This window comes from Brachyhypopomus gauderio, unplaced genomic scaffold (genome assembly GCF_052324685.1).
Source record: "Brachyhypopomus gauderio isolate BG-103 unplaced genomic scaffold, BGAUD_0.2 sc70, whole genome shotgun sequence".
In the NCBI taxonomy this organism is placed as follows: Eukaryota; Metazoa; Chordata; class Actinopteri; order Gymnotiformes; family Hypopomidae; genus Brachyhypopomus; species Brachyhypopomus gauderio.
Window position 1 is genome coordinate 179,725 of NW_027506891.1, and position 20,049 is coordinate 199,773.

Genomic DNA, 20,049 nt, shown 5'->3' on the forward strand with positions numbered 1-20,049 from the left:
TGTGGTCAGAAGGTCCGAGTTATCCTTTTAAAAGCTCCCTTGGTCTTCTGACTCCAAAGTTATGGCCCACATGAATGGAAGTGATGATGATCTTGGAGAAACCTCTAGCAGATGCCTTCATCTGGGCCCAAACAGCTCACAACCTCCATGACCTCCAAGACTGCTTCAAGTGAGAAAACAGACATGTACAATTACTTTAATCCAACACCATTTTAGAGATGGTTTCAGTTTGTTTTAAAGCTGTTGCTCTGTGGGTAAACAGGTGAGTCTGATTAATTCTGTAGGATCACAACAGTGTGGTAAATAGTGCTGTTTTCACGATCCTCAGTGGTGCCTTTCCTTGTGACCAACAGATGTCTACAAACTGAGGTGGATGTTTCTTATATGATGTGTAAACTTAATTAACATGGAAAATGTAGCACAAAGTCTTGCTTGTTGCTTTTTAATTAAAACTCGTAAGTCATAATCATGTATATTCTGTACAGCAGGACACCACACCTCCAGCCAATTGCCTCCAGCCAATACTGACTTGTGATGGACATGTTAAGACTGTCTTACAGGCATCCTACCACAAGGTGGTGCTAGTGCGCATCCCCTCGGTCTGCATCCACATTCCAGTGTGTTCAATTTGTTTACAAACACTTGATTACTCTCTTACCTCAGCAGACCATAATGTTGTTCTGTACACAAAAATGAATCGGGTAATATTCTAACAAAACCATTTTGATCTGAGATTGCCAAGAGAAAATCTTTATTCATTTACATCTTAGATTCTTATTGAATTTCTAGAATGCATTTACAATTTCTGTGTAATATTTACATGATATTACCATTTTATATATAGAACCATCAGACAAGACAGACACTCAGTATTTCAACAGCTTTCCCTCTGACATTGAAACACTTGACTTGAAGAATAACAGCATTATACTGCACGTCCAGTGAGAGTTGAAGACGTGTGTTGGCTCGCTGCACCAACTCCACTGCTACCGTTCTGGGCAGCACATCCACACAGCTTGGTCTCATTACACTGGCCACAATACCAAGATAACGTTACAGCACCAGCTCAGCACATGGTAAGTATAACACACACAATTCTACTATAACACAGCCAAAGAACGAAATCGAGACGGAAATATCAAAGTCGAGACGAATACAAAAAACAACAGCACGCACGCATCGACTACTGTATGAGACATGACTGAGATATACACTTAAACACTTAATCACTTTACTGCCTCCGTGATTTTATTGTCTCCACATGTTCTTTACAATCGTTAACAGCAGTCAGCAAAGCCTACAACAACTTCCTGCTTTCAATGCGTAACTTTCATTAAACCACAGATAATTTTTCTTTTCCTGCAGCTGTTTACTTTTGAAAGACAGAAGAGGTCATGGGGCGAGACCTCCGGTGTCCTGTACAGTAATGGAGTAATGTCCCCATGTCCTCTCCAGTGCTATTGCTCATCTGAAAGCGTTTAAGGCCTTGCTGCTTTCTTGGTGACGCTCAGCATGGACACGAGGTGGCTGATAGAGACACAGATTACACCATATCACTCAACATAACCACACACTCTGACTCAGAGGATCCAGGTCGGTTAGTAAAATCAAGAAACTCCATGAGACACACACGCACACACACACACGCATTTGTTCAGTGCTAGTTTGGTCCTGTGTGTGGCCGTGAGAGTGAGAGTCAGAGAGAGTGGTTGAAGGTGACCAACAGGTGGTGTAATGGCTTTATCAGTCGTAACAGCTTAACCGTATTCCTTTATACGGAATGGGTAGTGTCCAAACCCACAAATATGCAGCCAGTACCGTTGTTCTTGAATACAGCAGGGTTGGAGAGGTGTGTGTGTGTGTGTGTGTGTGTGTGTGTGTGTGTGTGTGTGTGTGTGTGTGTGTGTGTGTGTGTGAAACGCTCTGGAGGAGCTGATGTGGGCTAGGGGTTGAACTTTGGCAGTTGATCTCGATTTTATCCACCCCTTTTTCACTCATCCATCATTTCATCCCTCTGTTTCCCCAAATTCCAGTGGATGCATTTTCCTTCACAAGGTAAAATCAACCTGGGAAAACGGCAAAAGGATATAAGAGATTACACCCTGTCTTGAGGCACAGGGAACTAAACACATAGATTACTGATATAATCTCAAAACTGTGGGGCAACATTAACACGGATGATGGGACTGAATTGAGTACCGAGCATGCAGGTCGTTGTGTGTATGAACACGTATACTTCAGTTTAGTCATTATACTGTGTAACTATTGTTTTCATTAACATTCAGTACGATGTACTACAGTCATACATATGAAGAGAGCATTGGGTTTTGCACACAGATCAAAGGGTGAGAAACTTGACGGCTCACAGTGGAGAGTTGTATAATATGAGCCTTTGAAATGGGGCTTCACTGGACCCCAGTTGAGTGTCGGCGTGTGCTAACACTCACCTCCTACGCCTCAGCTAGCTATGCATTTCCGCTCTCTGTTGAAAAAAAAAAAAACATGTTATCACACAGAATTAAATAGCAAACAATCAAAAATAATCAAAATGTATGAGAAAGGTGCTGACTCTCCCCGACATCTTGCATTCCTCACTGAAAAGGCTTATTTTGCCAACATCACCAATAGATGGCGTCAGAACACTCATCAGATTCCACAGGTACGATTTCTTATCCAATTCGTTAAATATTAGTATGTTGTATAATTTGAGTAGAGAACGTAATCATTTAGAATTTTTCATTCAGAGCTCTGTAGTTGTAAATGTTTTACAATATTTGTAACTGTAGTAATGTACAGTAGTTGTAACTGTAGTAATGTAGAGTAGTAATTTATTAATAGTTGTATATATAGTAATACACAGTAGTTGTACCTGCCGGATTCTTGGATTGAAACGAGAGTTTCAATTTGCTTTAAACTTCATGGCGCTTCATGGTGCTGTCTTGAGTGATATCACCACTTATAATGCTTGATTACAACCTTAACTGCAACCACTGGGATTGTGATTCTGAACCATATTTCAGTGTTGGCTTGAAGCTTTTTTAATTGTTGGAGTTTAACTGTAGAATATCGGAGGATTGTTGGGGGAATATTGGAGCAAACAAAACCCATCTTAACAGCTGGTCTTGTTCTTTAATGAGAGCTGGTGAGTGTTTTGTAATACTCTAATCTCACAACTCTAATTACCCACTCTGGCACCATTTCCAGAATAATACATTGACCATATAAGGTATCAGAGAACGATGAACCCACCGCCCAGTAACAGTTCTGATGTCTTGAAGGTTTTGAGCTTTTTGAAACAGTGGTGTTCCAGGTTCCCTGTATGTATGTGCCAGCATGTGTGTGTGTGCGTGTGTGTGTGCATGAGGGCATGATTAATGTGGACAAGCTGACAGCTGTATAAACAGGCATTAGTAATGCATGGCTCAGTCCCTCAGTCCAGTGCCCTGAGCTTTAATTAACCCCAACCCAAGAAAATTCTCATTTTCTAGGACTCTGATTCTCTCTGTCCCTCTGTCTCTTTTTTTCTTTCTCTTTCTCTCCTTCTCTCTCTCTGAATCTCCTCATTACCGTTCTTGTATCTTTCTTCTTATTTATCTCTATATTTTCTTTTTCTCTTCTCTCATCTTATTTCCTCTTTAATGAGTATTTCTCTTTTTCATTTTCTCGTCTCATTTCATCCTTCCTAATCTGTCCTTTCCTTGTACAGGACGAGTGAATACACAGAGCAGCTGTGTGTTGAGAACATGGGCACTGGAATACCAACCAGCTGAAATATGTATGCCGTTCACTTCTAACACGTTATTAGAGATGCAGTCATGGCACCACCATCACCACCAATTAAAGGGTCCCTGTTGTGAAAAACTGAATTTCCCTAGATGTATTGAAATAAATAAATAAGTAAAACCTTCCTCTGATGTCATGAGAGCAAACTCATTCACCTTTGCAAATTAAACCTACTGCAGTTTAGCCACGCCCACTTTCATGCAGTTCAGGCATGTCAGCTTTGAGTGCTTTTTGAATGAAGCACAGTAGAGAGCCAATCAGAACAGAGCTCGGTATTTTCATTCTGCCTTAAAGGCAAAGTAACAGAAACAGTTTAATCAGGATGCAGAGAGGTTAGAAAATGTAATAATTGGTAATGTGAAAATGAAAGCCATACAAATATTGTAAGTAGACATGATGGGGAACTATATATATATATATATATATATATATATATATATATATATATATATATATATATATATATATTAGGGGTGTCACGATTCTCTAAATCCTCGATTCGATTGTATTTCCGATTTTAGGGTCTCTATTCGATTCTCGATTTACAGCAGAGAGACTTATGCCAGTTTTAGATTAGTCTATGGCAGGGGTCGGCAACCTATGGCACGCGCCATGCTGGACCAGCATCAGCAAAAAAATGTAATAATAAAAAATCTGACAGAGAGCACAATCCTCCAATTGAAATCGCTCCTCAACGCTCTGCACTCAGCTCCCACCACAGACCCATGTTTAAATTTGTTTAAATAACCATAACGGCTGCACAGCGCTGCATGTGACGTAATCCCTGAGCCGCGTCAAGACTGGATTATTTATTATGGATTATACTTTCACGAGTGACCATAGCGCACACCTTGCGTGAACCTGCGCGAACGGTGGAGGCGTTTATATTCTTTGCAGTGTTCTCCAAAACGATATGTGGTAGTATAAAGAAACACCCCTCAAAAACAGGGGAAGAAACATTTGCCTGACGAAAATTAATGTTGCATTGTGTTCCAGGTTTGAAAAGTGCTGTCAAATAGCTATCTGACTGAACAGTTTTCTTGTATTACGTTAACAAATACAGGCCTCTTGTAATTCCAGGACGAAGACTTTAAGATTGGTCGTTTAGAAAATAAACAACCATTAAATAATGTGATGGAAAAAGCTAATTATTTCGAATAATTACGAGTATGAGTAATGACTTGGTTCATTGTGCTGAAGCACGGCGCGCACAAAGTTACAAAATTCGAGAGGTGCGGGACCTTGCGATTCCCCAGCACGCACGGGCAGAGCCACCGTGATTACATCATTTTCGGTGCGCGGACCCTCGCGATGTGTCTAGTTTAAACCAGGCTTTACTTTGCGTAGTGTGGACGCTTGCGTAGCTTAGAGGGAGAGATCGTCGATCCTCTTTTTGACTTCGAGGCTCGAGATCGTGACATAATTTCAATCGATTTCGATTTAATATCGAAATCTTGACACCCCTAATATATACATAAGGATAAAGTCCTAATGTTGTCTAAATGACGTTCAAACAGTCCTGGTGGCGAGTTTGTTTAGTAGGAGAGGTCTTGTCTAGTTTAGTAGGAGAGGTCTTGTCTAGTTTAGTAGGAGGGGTCTTGTCTAGTTTAGTAGGAGGGGTCTTGTCTAGTTTAGTAGGAGAGAACTTGGCTTTGTTCGAAATAGCCTACTACATAGTACTGGCATACTGATCGAGCCCCAAATCAGTATGCCGTATGCAGTATGTGACCAAAGTGAAATTTTCCAGTACGCGAAACATACCCGGATGACCTACTACTTCCGCAAAATATTCCAGTACGCGAACAGAGCTATCTTTGTGGTGATTGCATCCCATCATGCAACGCGGCCAGTTTCATATCGTTCGTAAAAAAAAAACATGGCGGTCGATGCGGAGCGGATCTGAGTTAGTAGATATTTTGTACTCACGTTAAACTCCTCCAAAATGAATGCCATAAAGGTAGCTGTTAAAATCTTTCTTCTCCGCCTTCTCTCGTGGTATCTTCTAAAAATCGACAAATAGTCCGCCATTTTGAGACTTCAAAAGAATCGCTAATCAAGGGTGGTTACACGTTCATGTGACCCCGTATTATGCTTTGATTTTGTCGAATACTGGAAACTGTACTGCATACTACTACGAGGACCAGGAGTATCCAGTATATACTGAGTCCAGTATGCAGTATCCAGTATGTAGTAGGCTATTTTGAACAGAGCCCTTGTCTAGTTTAGTAGGAGGGGTCTTGTCTAGTTTAGTAGGAGGGGTCTTGTCTAGTTTAGTAGGAGGGGTCTTGTCTAGTTTAGTAGGAGGGGTCTTGTCTAGTTTAGTAGGAGGGGTCTTGTGTAGTTTAGTAGGAGAGGTCTTGTCTAGTTTAGTGGGAGGGGTCTTGTCTAGTTTAGTAGGCGGGGTCTTGTCTAGTTTAGTGGGAGGGGTCTTGTCTAGTTTAGTGGGAGGGGTCTTGTCTCTTACTGTCTCCCAGCAGCTCGTCTCCCATCAGGCCGTCTTGCCGGTTTCCCAGGACGAAGGCGAGGAAGGAGAGGATGAGGGCATCCATGATGCCCATGATGGCCAGAATGTAAGCCCAGCGCACCGAGCACGCCCCGATGGTGTACCTGTCTGTCTGCTCACCACACATACGCTTCACCTCGTCTGCGTTCCAGCCATCTGGGTAGACCAGACAGCCCAGCACCAGGCACGTCCCTGCCACACACACACACACACACACACACAAACACACACACACATACAGATGTGCATATATAGCATACATTAAAAAATGCTTGATGTTGAAAGTTTAGGGCAAATCAAGGAGATCTACAACAGTGGTTTAAATTAAAACCTTTCAGGGTCACAGTACAACTTAGGCTTGGTCCCACTCTAACACAGTACAACTTAGGCTTGGTCCCACTCTAACACAGTACAACTTAGGCTTGGTCCCACTCTAACACAGTACAACTTAGGCTTGGTCCCACTCTAACACAGTACAACTTAGGCTTGGTCCCACTCTAACACAGTACAACTTGGGCTTGGTCCCACTCTAACACAGTTGAACTTGGGCTTGGTCCCACTCTAACACAGTTGAACTTGGGCTTGGTCCCACTCTAACACAGTTGAACTTAGGCTTGATCCCACTCTAACACAGTTGAACTTGGGCTTGGTCCCACTCTAACACAGTTGAACTTGGGCTTGGTCCCACTCTAACACAGTTGAACTTGGGCTTGGTCCCACTCTAACACAGTTGAACTTGGGCTTGGTCCCACTCTAACACAGTTGAACTTGGGCTTGGTCCCACTCTAACACAGTTGAACTTGGGCTTGGTCCCACTCTAACACAGTTGAACTTAGGCTTGGTCCCACTCTAACACAGTACAACTTAGGCTTGGTCCCACTCTAACACAGTTGAACTTAGGCTTGGTCCCACTCTAACACAGTACAACTTAGGCTTGGTCCCACTCTAACACAGTACAACTTAGGCTTGGTCCCACTCTAACACAGTACAACTTGGGCTTGGTCCCACTCTAACACAGTTGAACTTAGGCTTGGTCCCACTCTAACACAATTGAACTGAGTATTTAACTGTGGAGCCAAATCCAACTAAGGGAACTGCTGCATTATTTCAGTATCAGCTCCTGAACCACTGCTGGCCCCCTAGAACCTCTGAAAGACCCAGCCAGACCCACCCAGTGGTTTAATGGAGGTCAGGACGGGTATAGCGGTTTATAGCAGCTCAGTTCAATAAGTCAGGGGGAGGAAAAGAGACATGGACACACCGGTCCAGTGACGTCAGCAGTGAAATACATGACCATTAAACTGGATGAGTAGGAAGAGGTCAGAGGGCTCTGTGATGGACAGTAATACCCACTGGCTTGTGTGTTTATAGGAATTTTCTAAACATAAAGTGCAGTCACCCTCCAAACCTACCACAGCAGTTAATTAACAGGCTATGGGATGTCGCTGTTGGAAGCGTCGTGTGCATTTTTGTGTGTGTGTGTGTGTGTGTGTGTGTGTGTGTGTAAGCCAGTCTCTTCTCTGTGCTCATTCAGCATGGTTGTTGCAGCTGTGTGTGAATAAAATACATGCCAAGCATTTTACTCCAAGTGCACATCGGTGGGGGTAAAGGACATACACTAGGCAGATGTAGATTGATCTGTGTGAGACTTCCCCCTCCTTCAACCTGCACAGCCTCCCCCCCCCAACCTCTGTCTGCCACCTCTGCTCTGTCTTCCCCAGGAACAATCCTTTCAATCCTTCAATCCTTTCATTGAAAGTTGTGTGAAAGATGTGTCAGAAATGACGCGTTTACTGTCGGTGGATCAGCAGGTGTTGAACGTCTATAGCCCTGCTGACGCTACCGAGACATCTGCTTCTCAGAGCGAGTGTGTGTTTGAACGGAGCAAAGAGACGGAGGAGATGGAGAGGGTGATGGAGATGGAGAGATGGAAAGAGTGACATTCAGGTGGGTTTGGGGCCACATACGGCTGTCATGGGGAACTGAGAGTCAGTGTTGCGAATAACGCCGTTAAAAATAACGCCGTTAGGTAACTGCATCATTTTGTCAGTAACGGGATAATATAATTAATACCCGCCCGTCTCCTTGGCAGTGTATAAAGCGCTCGATAATTTAATCAACAGCAACACAGTTTATTGAAACTCTCCCTGATTTAACTGCTTTAGCCCACTCGCCATCCGATCCAGGAGAGTTAGATAGTCTAACCGACTGCTTAGAGAATACCTGCAGATCAGCTCTAGATATAGTAGCTCCACTCAAATATAAAAAAGCTAGATCCAAAAAGCTCGCCCCATGGTACACTGACCAAACTAGAAACTTAAAACAAATAGCGTGTAAATTAGAGCGGAAATGGCGATCTACTAAGTTGGAAGTATTTCACTGTGCCTGGAAGGATAGCATTATTGAATACAAACGGGCACTCACTAAAGCACGCTCAGCATACTTAGCCTCACTGATGGAGAAAAATAAAAACAATCCTAGATTTCTTTTTAATACTATTTCTAAACTTACAAAAAATCAAGCAGGCACAGAACCTCAGATTCCATTAACCTCACTAGTAATGTATTTATAGATTTCTTTGATAATAAAATAGAGAATGTTAGACAAAATATAAAACCCTTTATTAGCAATACAACTGGTATGTCATCTGGTTTGGCTGATATTAATTTAAATTACATACCGGGAGAAAAACTTGATGCTTTTCATCCACTCCCACAATCAGAATTAGAGAAAATAATTTCTTCCTTAAATTGTACTACCTGCACACTAGACTCAGTTCCCTCAAAGTTATTAAAAGAGGTAAAATAATAAATTACTTTTTTAAAGTAACGTTCCCAACACTGCTGAGAGTGTGATAACCCCCCCCCCCCCACCCATGTGCATATATCAAAGAGAGGGATAGAGAGAGGAAATAGAGATTAGAAGATGAACAGAGCAGGAGGAGTAAAATTAGATGGAGAGCAGAGAGAGAAAGAGATAAAAAGAGAGAAAGAGAGACAGACTCTGGTGACTCAGAGCCTCCTGATCTCCTTGGTCACGCTGTTATGCATCCAGTCTGTCATGAGTCAAAGGGCTCATGACGGCGTTACTCATACACAGAGCAGTAATCACTACTACAGGAACATCGGGGACAGTCAGGACACTACATGTGCTGCCTGCACAAATACATTTGTTGCCAGCTCATAAAGTTCTGTGCAACTCCAAAAAAATGACTCATTCTTAAGTTCAGGAGGAGTCCAGTCAGCCTGACCTGCTGCAGTAATCACACTTCTTCCAACTGAGCTATTAAACGCAGTCAAGTAAGTGAACTTGATCTCCCAATCACTCCAAAAAACACCATTGACTGGGCACTACCTGCCCAGAACACAACGCTGGTGTATTCATGAAGTCCTGCACTTTACTGCAATAAGTACTGACATTTTATGACAAATTCTCTCAAAACCTGAGGTCAGATAATAAATCCATTCCCCACACGCCAGTCTCTCTTTTGAAGGAAAAGGGGAATGAACTCAAGGTACATTTTTCTTGTAATGGACAAAAATGTTAAATATTATTAGTGTCACTTCATTGAAGATTGCCCGAAGATATGAATATGCACTGGTTGAGTAGTTTTTAGAGCAGAAGACATCTTTCAGATCTGGAATCACTAATCTACTGCAGCATTGCCTAGAATCTGATCCCTGATCCTGTTTTGAGACTGGCACAATCAGACATGATCCCCCATAAAATACTTTAGCAAAATCAAGAGCTACACAACACAGAATCATGGTTTTGACACAAAACTGTACAACATCAATTTATGTTGATTACCAGACGGAGCCACACCCGTATCATTTCACCTTAGCCTACACTACATTTAATAGCAATTTGACACAATTATAAATTGAGTTGCATGGTCGTCTGACAACATACATAGAGGAATCTGATAGCTAATCTCACAGTGGCTTGGGGCGTTTTGTAATGCTGATTGGATGTTGTAGAGACACACGCTTGCAGTGTAAATGAGGAGCTGTCCAGAACACACTGACTATTTTACACACATTCATCTTATGTAATGGAGGCTCTTCCCATTTAAGCCATGTGGCTAAATAGCATAGCTTACCCTGCCATTAACGCGTTAGCACACAGGCTAACACTAACGCATTGGCATTCTCCCTCAGTGAGCTTGTTTCACCTGTCATTACAGTGACTGATAAAGCCTTTACGTCTTGACTGGTGGGGAGGAGAAATGAATAAGTGAAAGCGAGAGTGGGAAAGAGAGAGAATGGGAGGAAGAATGAAAAGAAGAGGAGAGAGGGAGAAAGAGATAGGAAGGGCAGACGTGAGAGAGAATAATAAATGAGGAAAGACTAATGCTAGCTTGACAGACTCGAGATGAAGTCTATCATTTTCTCTTCTGTCTGTCGTCTTTTGTCATTTTCCTTGCTCATTTCACTTCTAGTTTCTCTCTCTCTCTCTCTCTCTCTCTCTCTCTCTCTCTCTCTCTCTCTCTCTCTCTCTCTCTCTCTCTCTCTCTCTCTCTGTACCCCTTCCCATCACTAACTATAGCTTGCCATGTCATTAATCTTGTGGTAGCAAGCAAAGATCACCATTTCAGAATATGAGCTTTCTTCTAAGATGCCCCTAGAGCTGATGGAAGATTGAGAGAAATAGGGTATGAAGGCCAGTGCCTGATGTCCACGAACATGCTAACACACAGACACATCAAACATGGCCCGCGCTATCTGCGGCGTTAGCAACCCACAGAAAATCATTCTTAGAGACTCCAACGTGCAGGTAGTTTGTAGACAGTCCCTTGAGGAAAGGCGCATGACATAAGTCATCAGATTTACTCCTTTGAATCGGCCCAGTGCTGTATTATAACCGGAATATCCTGAATAGGCAATGGATACAAGACAACGTTATTAACCATTAATCATGTTTGTGGACAAAGCCTCGTGCTCTGCTCGTGTTAGCTGAGTGTTTTCTCATCAACACTTTAATACTTTAATAAATACTCATTATTAAAAGGAGAAATGCATGATCCTGGTATTATGTATGGTTGTCCAGTAGTTAAAATGACTATTCAAGGAGACGTGCTACTTCTTAGGGGAGGATCTGCTTAAGAACACGTGCTTTATACTGCTACTAAAAAAAATGATGTCTTCATTGTGCAAATCAATGTTCTGTCTCGGGGTCATGGTGATGCCTGAGTGATGGTCAAGTTAAACACCATAGCCCCATCAAAGTGAAGTGGAGGGAAACTGTGAACTGAACCTTTCATGACGCGAGATAAGATGAATTTCAACATTGTGACGCGTTACATCTGCCATGAGTCTGTTCAAATCAAAAAGACTTTTGACAGAAATATTGATGGTGGCTCACTGGGGCAGATATATGTGATAGGTCCCGATCGCCTGTCAGAGAGCCAATCAGATGAAGCTACTGGAAATTACAGGAGAAAAACCAAGCCCAGTTGCTTGAGACCGACCACATCCCGTTCATGGATGTGGTGTGTAAATGTTAAAGTGCTCGTGGCCCGACCCCCAACTCTTCAGGGAAATGGAGGCATAGTTCTGAAACTGTTAGAGTTCCTTGTTTCGCCCTTTCTAATAAACTGATGTTTTGTTTATTTCACTTTCTGTTGCTCTTTTTCTTTTTTATCAGATCTTCCAGAACAGTCCCCCAAACACACACTGCTTTACGAGAAGCATCCACTGACTCCATGTGCTAGTGTAAGGGATACCCAGTCACTGACTCCATGTGCTAGTGTAAGGGATACCCAGTCACTGACTCCATGTGCTAGTGTAAGGGATACCCAGTCACTGACTCCATGTGCTAGTGTAAGGGATACCCAGTCACTGACTCCATGTGCTAGTGTAAGGGATACCCAGTCACTGACTCCATGTGCTAGTGTAAGGGATACCCAGTCACTGACTCCATGTGCTAGTGTAAGGAATACCCAGTCACTGACTCCATGTGCTAGTGTAAGGGATACCCAGTCACTGACTCCATGTGCTAGTGTAAGGGATACCCAGTCACTGCAGGAGTTTGTGTTTAACCTACCCTACTGCACCTGGTTCAGTTCATCAGATGCTGCATAATAGCGACATCAGGCAGTTTTACAGTAGGAAAAGCGAACATGACACACAAGTATTGCTCTGTGATCATCTTCATTGTTAAACTGTGTGTCCCAATGACATTCTGACATTTTACAGTAATCACAGTGTTTTCAGTGTCTCTTTCTGTGTGCACAAGGGATGGCAGCCCTTTAGGTACATTTGTGCAATGCACTGTGTGGAAAACCACAACTCCCATCATCCTGCAGGGCACTAAAACAGTAGAGGAAATCGAGAACAGGTGCAGCAATTAATGAAGGGCTAGTGCCAGTGTGCCTGCCAAGTGGGAGCACACATGACCCACTCTGCCAGAGCCGGGTTGTGAGGACAGGACACACCCACAGTCTTCACTCTGTGTAGCACAGCTATCAAGCCATGAATGCACTGGATTCAACCACATCATTGTTTCAGTGTGTTTGATTCTCTTGTTGTTTTGATGCCCTTAAGTTGAAGTCGGTCTGTGAACACTAGTCTACTGCCTATCATTCTACCCCACAAATGCCCCAGAAATATTTGGCCGAAAGTGAATCTGATGGGAAAGCTATTTCCTGCACTCAGTTGGAAAGCAATAAGCTCTTGAATTGGGGGTCCCCGGGAGGAGGTGGTGGGTGTATAGAGCACCTATTTGACACTTTAAATATCTTCAACACAAATCCTGCCCACCTCTCCACTGTTTGACAGAGACAAGAACCGTGACTTCAATCTCTGAAACTGCTTTATTGGAGATATCTCATCAAATTTCATGCTTTCTTTATTTCACTCCCTCTGCATGTGTGTGTGTGTGTGTGTGTGAGAGAGAGAGAGAGAGAGAGAGAAAGAGAGAGAAAAACAACCCTTTGAGGCACTTTCTTTAAATGTTGTACAGATGTCTTCTTTTGTCCTTTGATCTGTGTTGAATATTTGAAGTGTACTGATGGGACTGGTTTAGTATTCTCACATGTAGCATGAAGGTGAAGAACTTCTGTTGCCCCACCCCCAGTCACTGGCCTTCTGTTGCCCCACCCCCAGTCACTGGACATCTGTTGCCCCACCCCCAGTCACTGGCCTTCAGGGGCTGAGAAAACAAAAAATGGCACCTTCCTGAGATAATCAGATGATCAACTATTGGGCACTTGAGGGCCTGGTGTGCATGTGTGCGTGTGTGCATGTGTTCATGTGTGGATGTGTTTATGTGTGCATATTTGCATGTGTGCATATTTGCGTGCATGTGCATGTGTGCGTGGTTGGCTACAGAGATTGCATTAATTATAGTGACTACACTGAAACAATGATGGAGATTGATTAGCCTCGGTGTAATTGATAAACATGCACATCATGATCTATCAATAACACATCACATCCGGTCATACATATACCAGCCATAAAGTGTCGTTGAAATGGATGTGCAATGTAAAAAAAAAACTTTTAGCAAAAATGTTATCTAATTTCAGAATCAAAATTAAAGTGTTAAAGTGTGACCTATGAAGTGTTCAGTCTGCATTTGTGCATCAAGTAGTATCCAGTACTTTCATCTATACATGAATAAGAGGCTAGTCTCAGAAATACATTACCCTCTGTCTTTCTGTGGTAGGTTCAGCTTAAATGAGAGAGAATGTTCTCCACATTTTAATGTTTGTGTTATGGTGCTTTTGGGAAACCCACTTCAGGCTGGTTCTGATCTGATGAGTTCAATAGATATCATCCATGTGGCAGTGCTGACTTTGACTTATCACAGAAACACACCTCAGTTTTGCATGTATGAGTGTTCAACAATGACTGTCTCTATGCTGAGAGGTGTGTGGTTTCCATGACAACTGCTGCCGAGCAAAAGGTTTGGCAGGCACAGAGTGGTGTGTTTGCAAATCCAGCAGCAATGCAGCCACCACGGAGGTCACGTACCCACGGAGGTCACGTACCCACGGAGGTCACGTACCTACAGAACCACCAGGCAAACACACTGCAGTCCTGCCCATGTCCCGTCTGTTAGAGGTGTCTGCCTCATGCCCTGTTCTCACACACTTGAAACCTTCAACAGCTCTGCACAAACTGAAGTTAATTTAAAGGCTTTTCAGTGCATCCAATTGAAAGATCATTGTATTAATCTCACCATGATGCCATCAAAGTAAACCAGTTTCTCTGCATTTGATGTGGAAAGTATCTGTCTTAGCTGAGAAATAATTTCACACACACACACACACACACATGGGATGCAGAACACCATGAAGATAGCTCTGTTCGCGTACTGGAATATTTTGCGGAAGTAGTATGTCATTCAGGGATGTTTTGCGTACTGGAAAAATTATTTTTATTCGCATACTGATCTGGGGCCCAAGCAGTACACCAGTACGCTGTCAACTTCTCTCCCTTTATCTGGTTTCAGGTGTGATTTACCCTCAGTTTTGAAAAGGTGCCAATAATTTTGTCTGGCCCATTTTTGGAGTTTTGTGTAAAATTATGTCAATTTCCTCTGTTTTTGTGTTGTTCCAATGCACACAAAGGAAATAAACATGTGTATAACAAAACATGTAATTGCAGTAATTTCCTGGGAGAAATACTTTCAGGGGTATTCAGGGGTGCCAACACTTTCAGCCATGACTGTAACCGCTAATAATAGCACAAATTGTTTACAACTGTATTGAGTGTAACTGTTAAGCCATCAAGATTAAAGAAAATACAGTTTGCCTCTTGCAATCTTGACTTCAAGTTCTTTATCCTTTACACAATCTTCTGTTTTCCTAATAAACTGCAATAAAGAATAAAGAAAAAACCGAGACGACAGTATAGCTTTAGAAATGCAATAAACAATAACATTTGTACTAGATAACTTGTTAAGCAAAATAAGTTTCCAAACAAAATAAGGTTTCACAGCTCCGTGGTTCTCGGAAGCGGAATATGTAAATGAAGACGTCAAAGGAATGAATCAAAACTAGCTAGCGGTGGTATGCTAACGACAGCTAGCGTCGCCACAGCGGGCGGAAACTATCATACAGTTAAGCCCGCCCATTAAGAGGGAAGATATGATTGCTGTTTTGCTGTCATTTGAAACTGGTATTGCGCTGAATTATAACTGCCTGGTCCTCTGTAAACGAACAGCGGGCATCACAGTCCTGATAGGGGGAGACACAGGCTCACAGGCTTCCACTTAACCCCTCACCTTCAAACTCAGATTGAATAGATACGGTTGAATAATGTATTTGCTTATATTTTTGTAATTGTTTAGATGTCGATTGTAAAACTGTAAGTAGATCAAATAAAATTGGATAATTATATATATAATGTTTTAAGAATATTTTAGGCCCTCTGAGAGGGCGTAGAGGGCCCTGACGGTTCCCCACTGGATGGTAGTATATTATGTGTTGTTCATGTAATTGTGGACGCTGATGGTAGTATATTATGTGTTGTTCATGTAATTGTGGACGCTGATGGTAGTATATTATGTATTGTTCATGTAATTGTGGACGCTGATGGTAGTATATTATGTATTGTTCATGTAATTGTGGACGCTGATGGTAGTATATTATGTGTTGTTCATGTAATTGTGGACGCTGATGGTAGTATATTATGTATTGTTCATGTAATTGTGGACGCTGATGGTAGTATATTATGTATTGTTCATGTAATTGTGGACGCTGATGGTAGTATATTATGTGTTGTTCATGTAATTGTGGACGCTGATGGTAGTATATTATGTGTTGTTCATGTAATTGTGGACGCTGATGGTAGTATATTATGTGTTGTTCATGTAATTGTGGACGCTGATGGTAGTATATTATGTGTTGTTCATGTAATTGTGGACGCTGATGGTAGTATATTATGTGTTGTTCATGTAATTGTGGACGCTGATGGTAGTATATTATGTGTTGTTCATGTAATTGTGGACGCTGATGGTAGTATATTATGTGTTGTTCATGTAATTGTGGACGCTGATGGTAGTATATTATGTATTGTTCATGTAATTGTGGACGCTGATGGTAGTATATTATGTATTGTTCATGTAATTGTGGACGCTGATGGTAGTATATTATGTATTGTTCATGTAATTGTGGACGCTGATGGTAGTATATTATGTATTGTTCATGTATTTGTGGACGCTGATGGTAGTATATTATGTGCAAGGTCAAATTGATGTTAATTTGTCAAAAATGATTTAAACCAAGAGAGTGCTTATCCTCTCATGATGCCAATGAGTGTTTTCAGTTAGTCCAGTAAAATATTGTGGTTTATGGTATTGAACATGATCCTTTATCGGAGGATATAAAACAATAGTTAACCACCTGTGTTCTCACAATGCATTGCTTCTCGTAGTTCCTAGTTCCTTAGTACACAGATGTGAGTAGAGTCATCGCCTATAAAGCCCCTCAGCTATGGAATAACCTTCTATATTCAATCTGAAGCTCAGACACACAGCCACGTTTTATACTGTTAGATTCATTATAAAATATATATTTATGGAAATCGTTGTTCCTTTCATCCATATTCACTTGTGTGCTGTTTTCTTGTTTTGGTTTTAAGCCTAGATTAGGCTGTAGCTCAACATCTTTGTTTGATCTGTACGTTTCTGCTGAGACGATGCCAACAGTGGATTAGACCTGCTCACCAATGATGAAGAATCTCACATGCCACCACAATATGTCCAAGTGCAGTCAGTCTGATGCTGCCATGTTCATCCACCCACTCCATCTACTCCAACGGATGTAGAAACAGCTTACCAACCCCACGTGGACGAGAGAGGCTGACACCTGCGCTAAACTGGCTTCATGGGCTGTAAATAATGTAGTAATGCTGGATTCTTTATAAGTTCCTTCTTGGTCCGTTTTGAACATCCCTCCAAGCTCCATTGGTGTAGAAACACACAACTACACAGTTTTATTTCCCTTCGCTTGATATTTATGATTTTCTCCAATTTAGACTGTTCTTTTATTTTGTGTAATGTGGGTGAAGATGGTTATTAAAACATGAGCAAATACATAAACACCTCTCTTCTTCTGTGTTGACATGTCCCGCCTCTGACACGTTTCACAGCCAGAGTTGATGAGAAGTCACACCATCTTGAAGCTCTACTATGACTTCAGTGTCCTCATAGCTGAGGTGTTTTGGACACCTTATTAATATGTATATGATGTTATAAAATGGCTGGATTAAAGTGTTGCTGCATTTAAAGAATCCCACATTATTGCAGATCTAGTAGGACTGCGTATAGTGGTGCAATCTCAGATTAGCTTGTGTCATCTTCAGTGCTTGGTCTACTATATTCATGGGATATTAGAATGTACTAGCAGGTGATACATCACACGTGGTAAACAGGCACAGAGGACTTCCTGCTGGTTAATTTAGCTGAATAATGATGTGATGTTAAGTTGCTTACAGTCCAGGACAATCAGTCAATATTTTGCCCAGGAGTAATGATTTTAGTGGTAACTATCAGGAAAACAATACAGTTTAACCAAAGTGTTCTTAATATGAATCTCTTCCCATAGCTTTAATAAGAGAGATCATTATTGTGGCTCTTAGAGTTGATACCTTCTTTAAATAGAGAGAATATATAATATATATAGAAGTCTAGTGAGATGTCACTGGAGGCAGGTGTCAGTAGAGGCAGATGTCAGTGGAGGCAGTGATTCCACATTCCAGCCACTGTTTGTCTATGCAGGACACCGTCCAGTAATGCAGTCGCAGAGCAGTAATGGTCTGGCCTGTTAATGGCCTCTGAGATTTGGCTCCAGCAAACTCCATCCATTATTACTTATTGATTCAGTGCATTGATTAAATTAAGGGCTATATGTTATTTTGGAGAGAGGGATGTTGAGTTCTCCAGTTCTTTCACTGATTTTACCTTTTTGGGTCACATTTATCAAAAGCCTTTAGCAGAAGATGATACTGTACTAATTATGCATGTAGTTGAAGCATAATGGGCAATTATTGTAATTATTGTAATAATGGGCAATTATATGAAAAATCTGACCATTTTGTACCAGTAAAATAATATGTCCTAGTGTTAGAGTCAGTAAGATGTAGCTGCAGAGAACTGAATGGATGATGTGGGTCACTGATGATGTGTCCAGCACCCTTCCTCTGACGTCTCGGTTCCCATGGTGACGAGTAGCCTACCATGTGTTCCTTTGTTTTGGTGTTGTCTTTGGTTTCTGTTTCTGTCTCCATGTTGTTTTTTGTCATGTCACGCCCCTACCTGTGCCCAGGTGCACTTCACTACATTATGTATTTAAACCCTGCAGTTTCTCTGTCTTGTTACTGGTCATTGATTCCCTTCATACTGGTTACTTTGGTTTCCTGTTGTGCCATGTTGCTCCATGTAGATTTTACTCTTGTTCTGTTCTTTGTTAATTATGTACCCTGGTTTTGATTCTGTGTTTGACTACTGGGTCTTCAACCTCTGACCGTTTCATGAACTACAATTTTGGATTTTCCCCTAATAAACATGGTTCTGCACACCAGATCTGGACGGCACCCTATATCACATCCTAACATCTACCAAGCTAAGGAACTGTGTTTGTGCTGGGAAATGCCAGACTGAGCACTCTGTAGGACTATTTAAGGTTAGGAGTACGTGCAAATGATGTGCACTATAAACTATCCTTTGTGAATTATATCAAATAAAAAACCAACTCAAAAAACCCAGAACAGCCTTCCTGAACCTGAACTTAGGTTCTTTGCGAGTCCATCCAAGTCTGCAATCAGAGCCTACCTGTCTTTTGTTTGTGGTTATATTCCCTTTGTGCAGCTCACATCACACATAAGCCAGATAGTCTGAAATTCTGCAGTCCTGGACTACCTGGATTAGGTGTGCTGTGCATGGGAATAAAGCCACATCAGGCTCCAACACCAGTAACTAGGATGTCTACTCTGTTCCTCGCTGTAAAACTGGTGTCCTAAAACCTGCCACCACTGGATCCTTTTAGAAAGACACCTGCTGCGCGTGGTTAGGACATACAGAGCTCTCAGGGGTGGAGGACCACAGCACGTGAGCAAGGTGCAGCGGATCACACAGGATTAGAAGAGCTCGCTGGACACCTGCCTGCGTGACGCCTCCCCACCACCACTTATATGGATAATCAATCAACAGAAGCCACAAATCAGTACAAATCTATCAACATGTGACTGCATATACACCTTTCAATCTATCTGTGTGACTCTTATGATCTCTCTGTCCTTGGCAGCCTCTTTCTCCAGGAGGAACAAATCATTAATTATTTTTGCTCACTCTCCCTCACTCTGGGTATCCCTAGGCTGGATATCCATGCTTTCTACTAACATATATAGAGTTTTTTAAGTATATTGGAAAATATAGAGAGAAGAAAATTGCAACAGCAGAGCATTTTATCTTTTTTACCTAAATGCAATTCAGGAGCAGCCATGCAAGCACTGTTTTCATCCCTGTGTTAAAGTGTGTGTGTGTGTGTGTGTGAGAGAGAGAGAGAGAGAGAGAGAGCACATTAGCATTCAAACACAGGTTTTACAGTCAGTCTGCGCAATCATTCTTCTCAGACTTTCCACAAATCTGATCGCCATCCTCCCCACTCTAATTAAACACTCTTCCACTGCTCCTGCCTTTATATTTAATCAAAACTGAAAACTACATCATTCAAAGTTTAAGAATCAGAAACCATCCATGGCAGAGGTAGAATTAAAGGGGAATCTGTGGCTTGTTCTTAAATCAGACCTCAAACA

General features: G+C 41.9%; 1 protein-coding gene across 1 annotated transcript in view; it reads right to left on the reverse strand.

Annotated features, from left to right (window-relative positions):
* Positions 1–469: 469 nt before the first annotated feature.
* lhfpl3 (LHFPL tetraspan subfamily member 3) overlaps positions 470–20,049 on the reverse strand; it is a 38,522-nt gene continuing 18,942 nt past the window's right edge. Inside the window, exons 2-4 of the mRNA XM_076989756.1 lie at positions 6,248–6,478; positions 2,448–2,482; positions 470–2,066 (exon numbers count right to left, since the gene is read on the reverse strand). Of these exons, the coding sequence (XP_076845871.1) occupies positions 2,466–2,482; positions 6,248–6,478 (248 nt within the window). The 3' untranslated portion in view covers positions 470–2,066; positions 2,448–2,465. The remainder of the gene's footprint in view (positions 2,067–2,447; positions 2,483–6,247; positions 6,479–20,049) is intronic.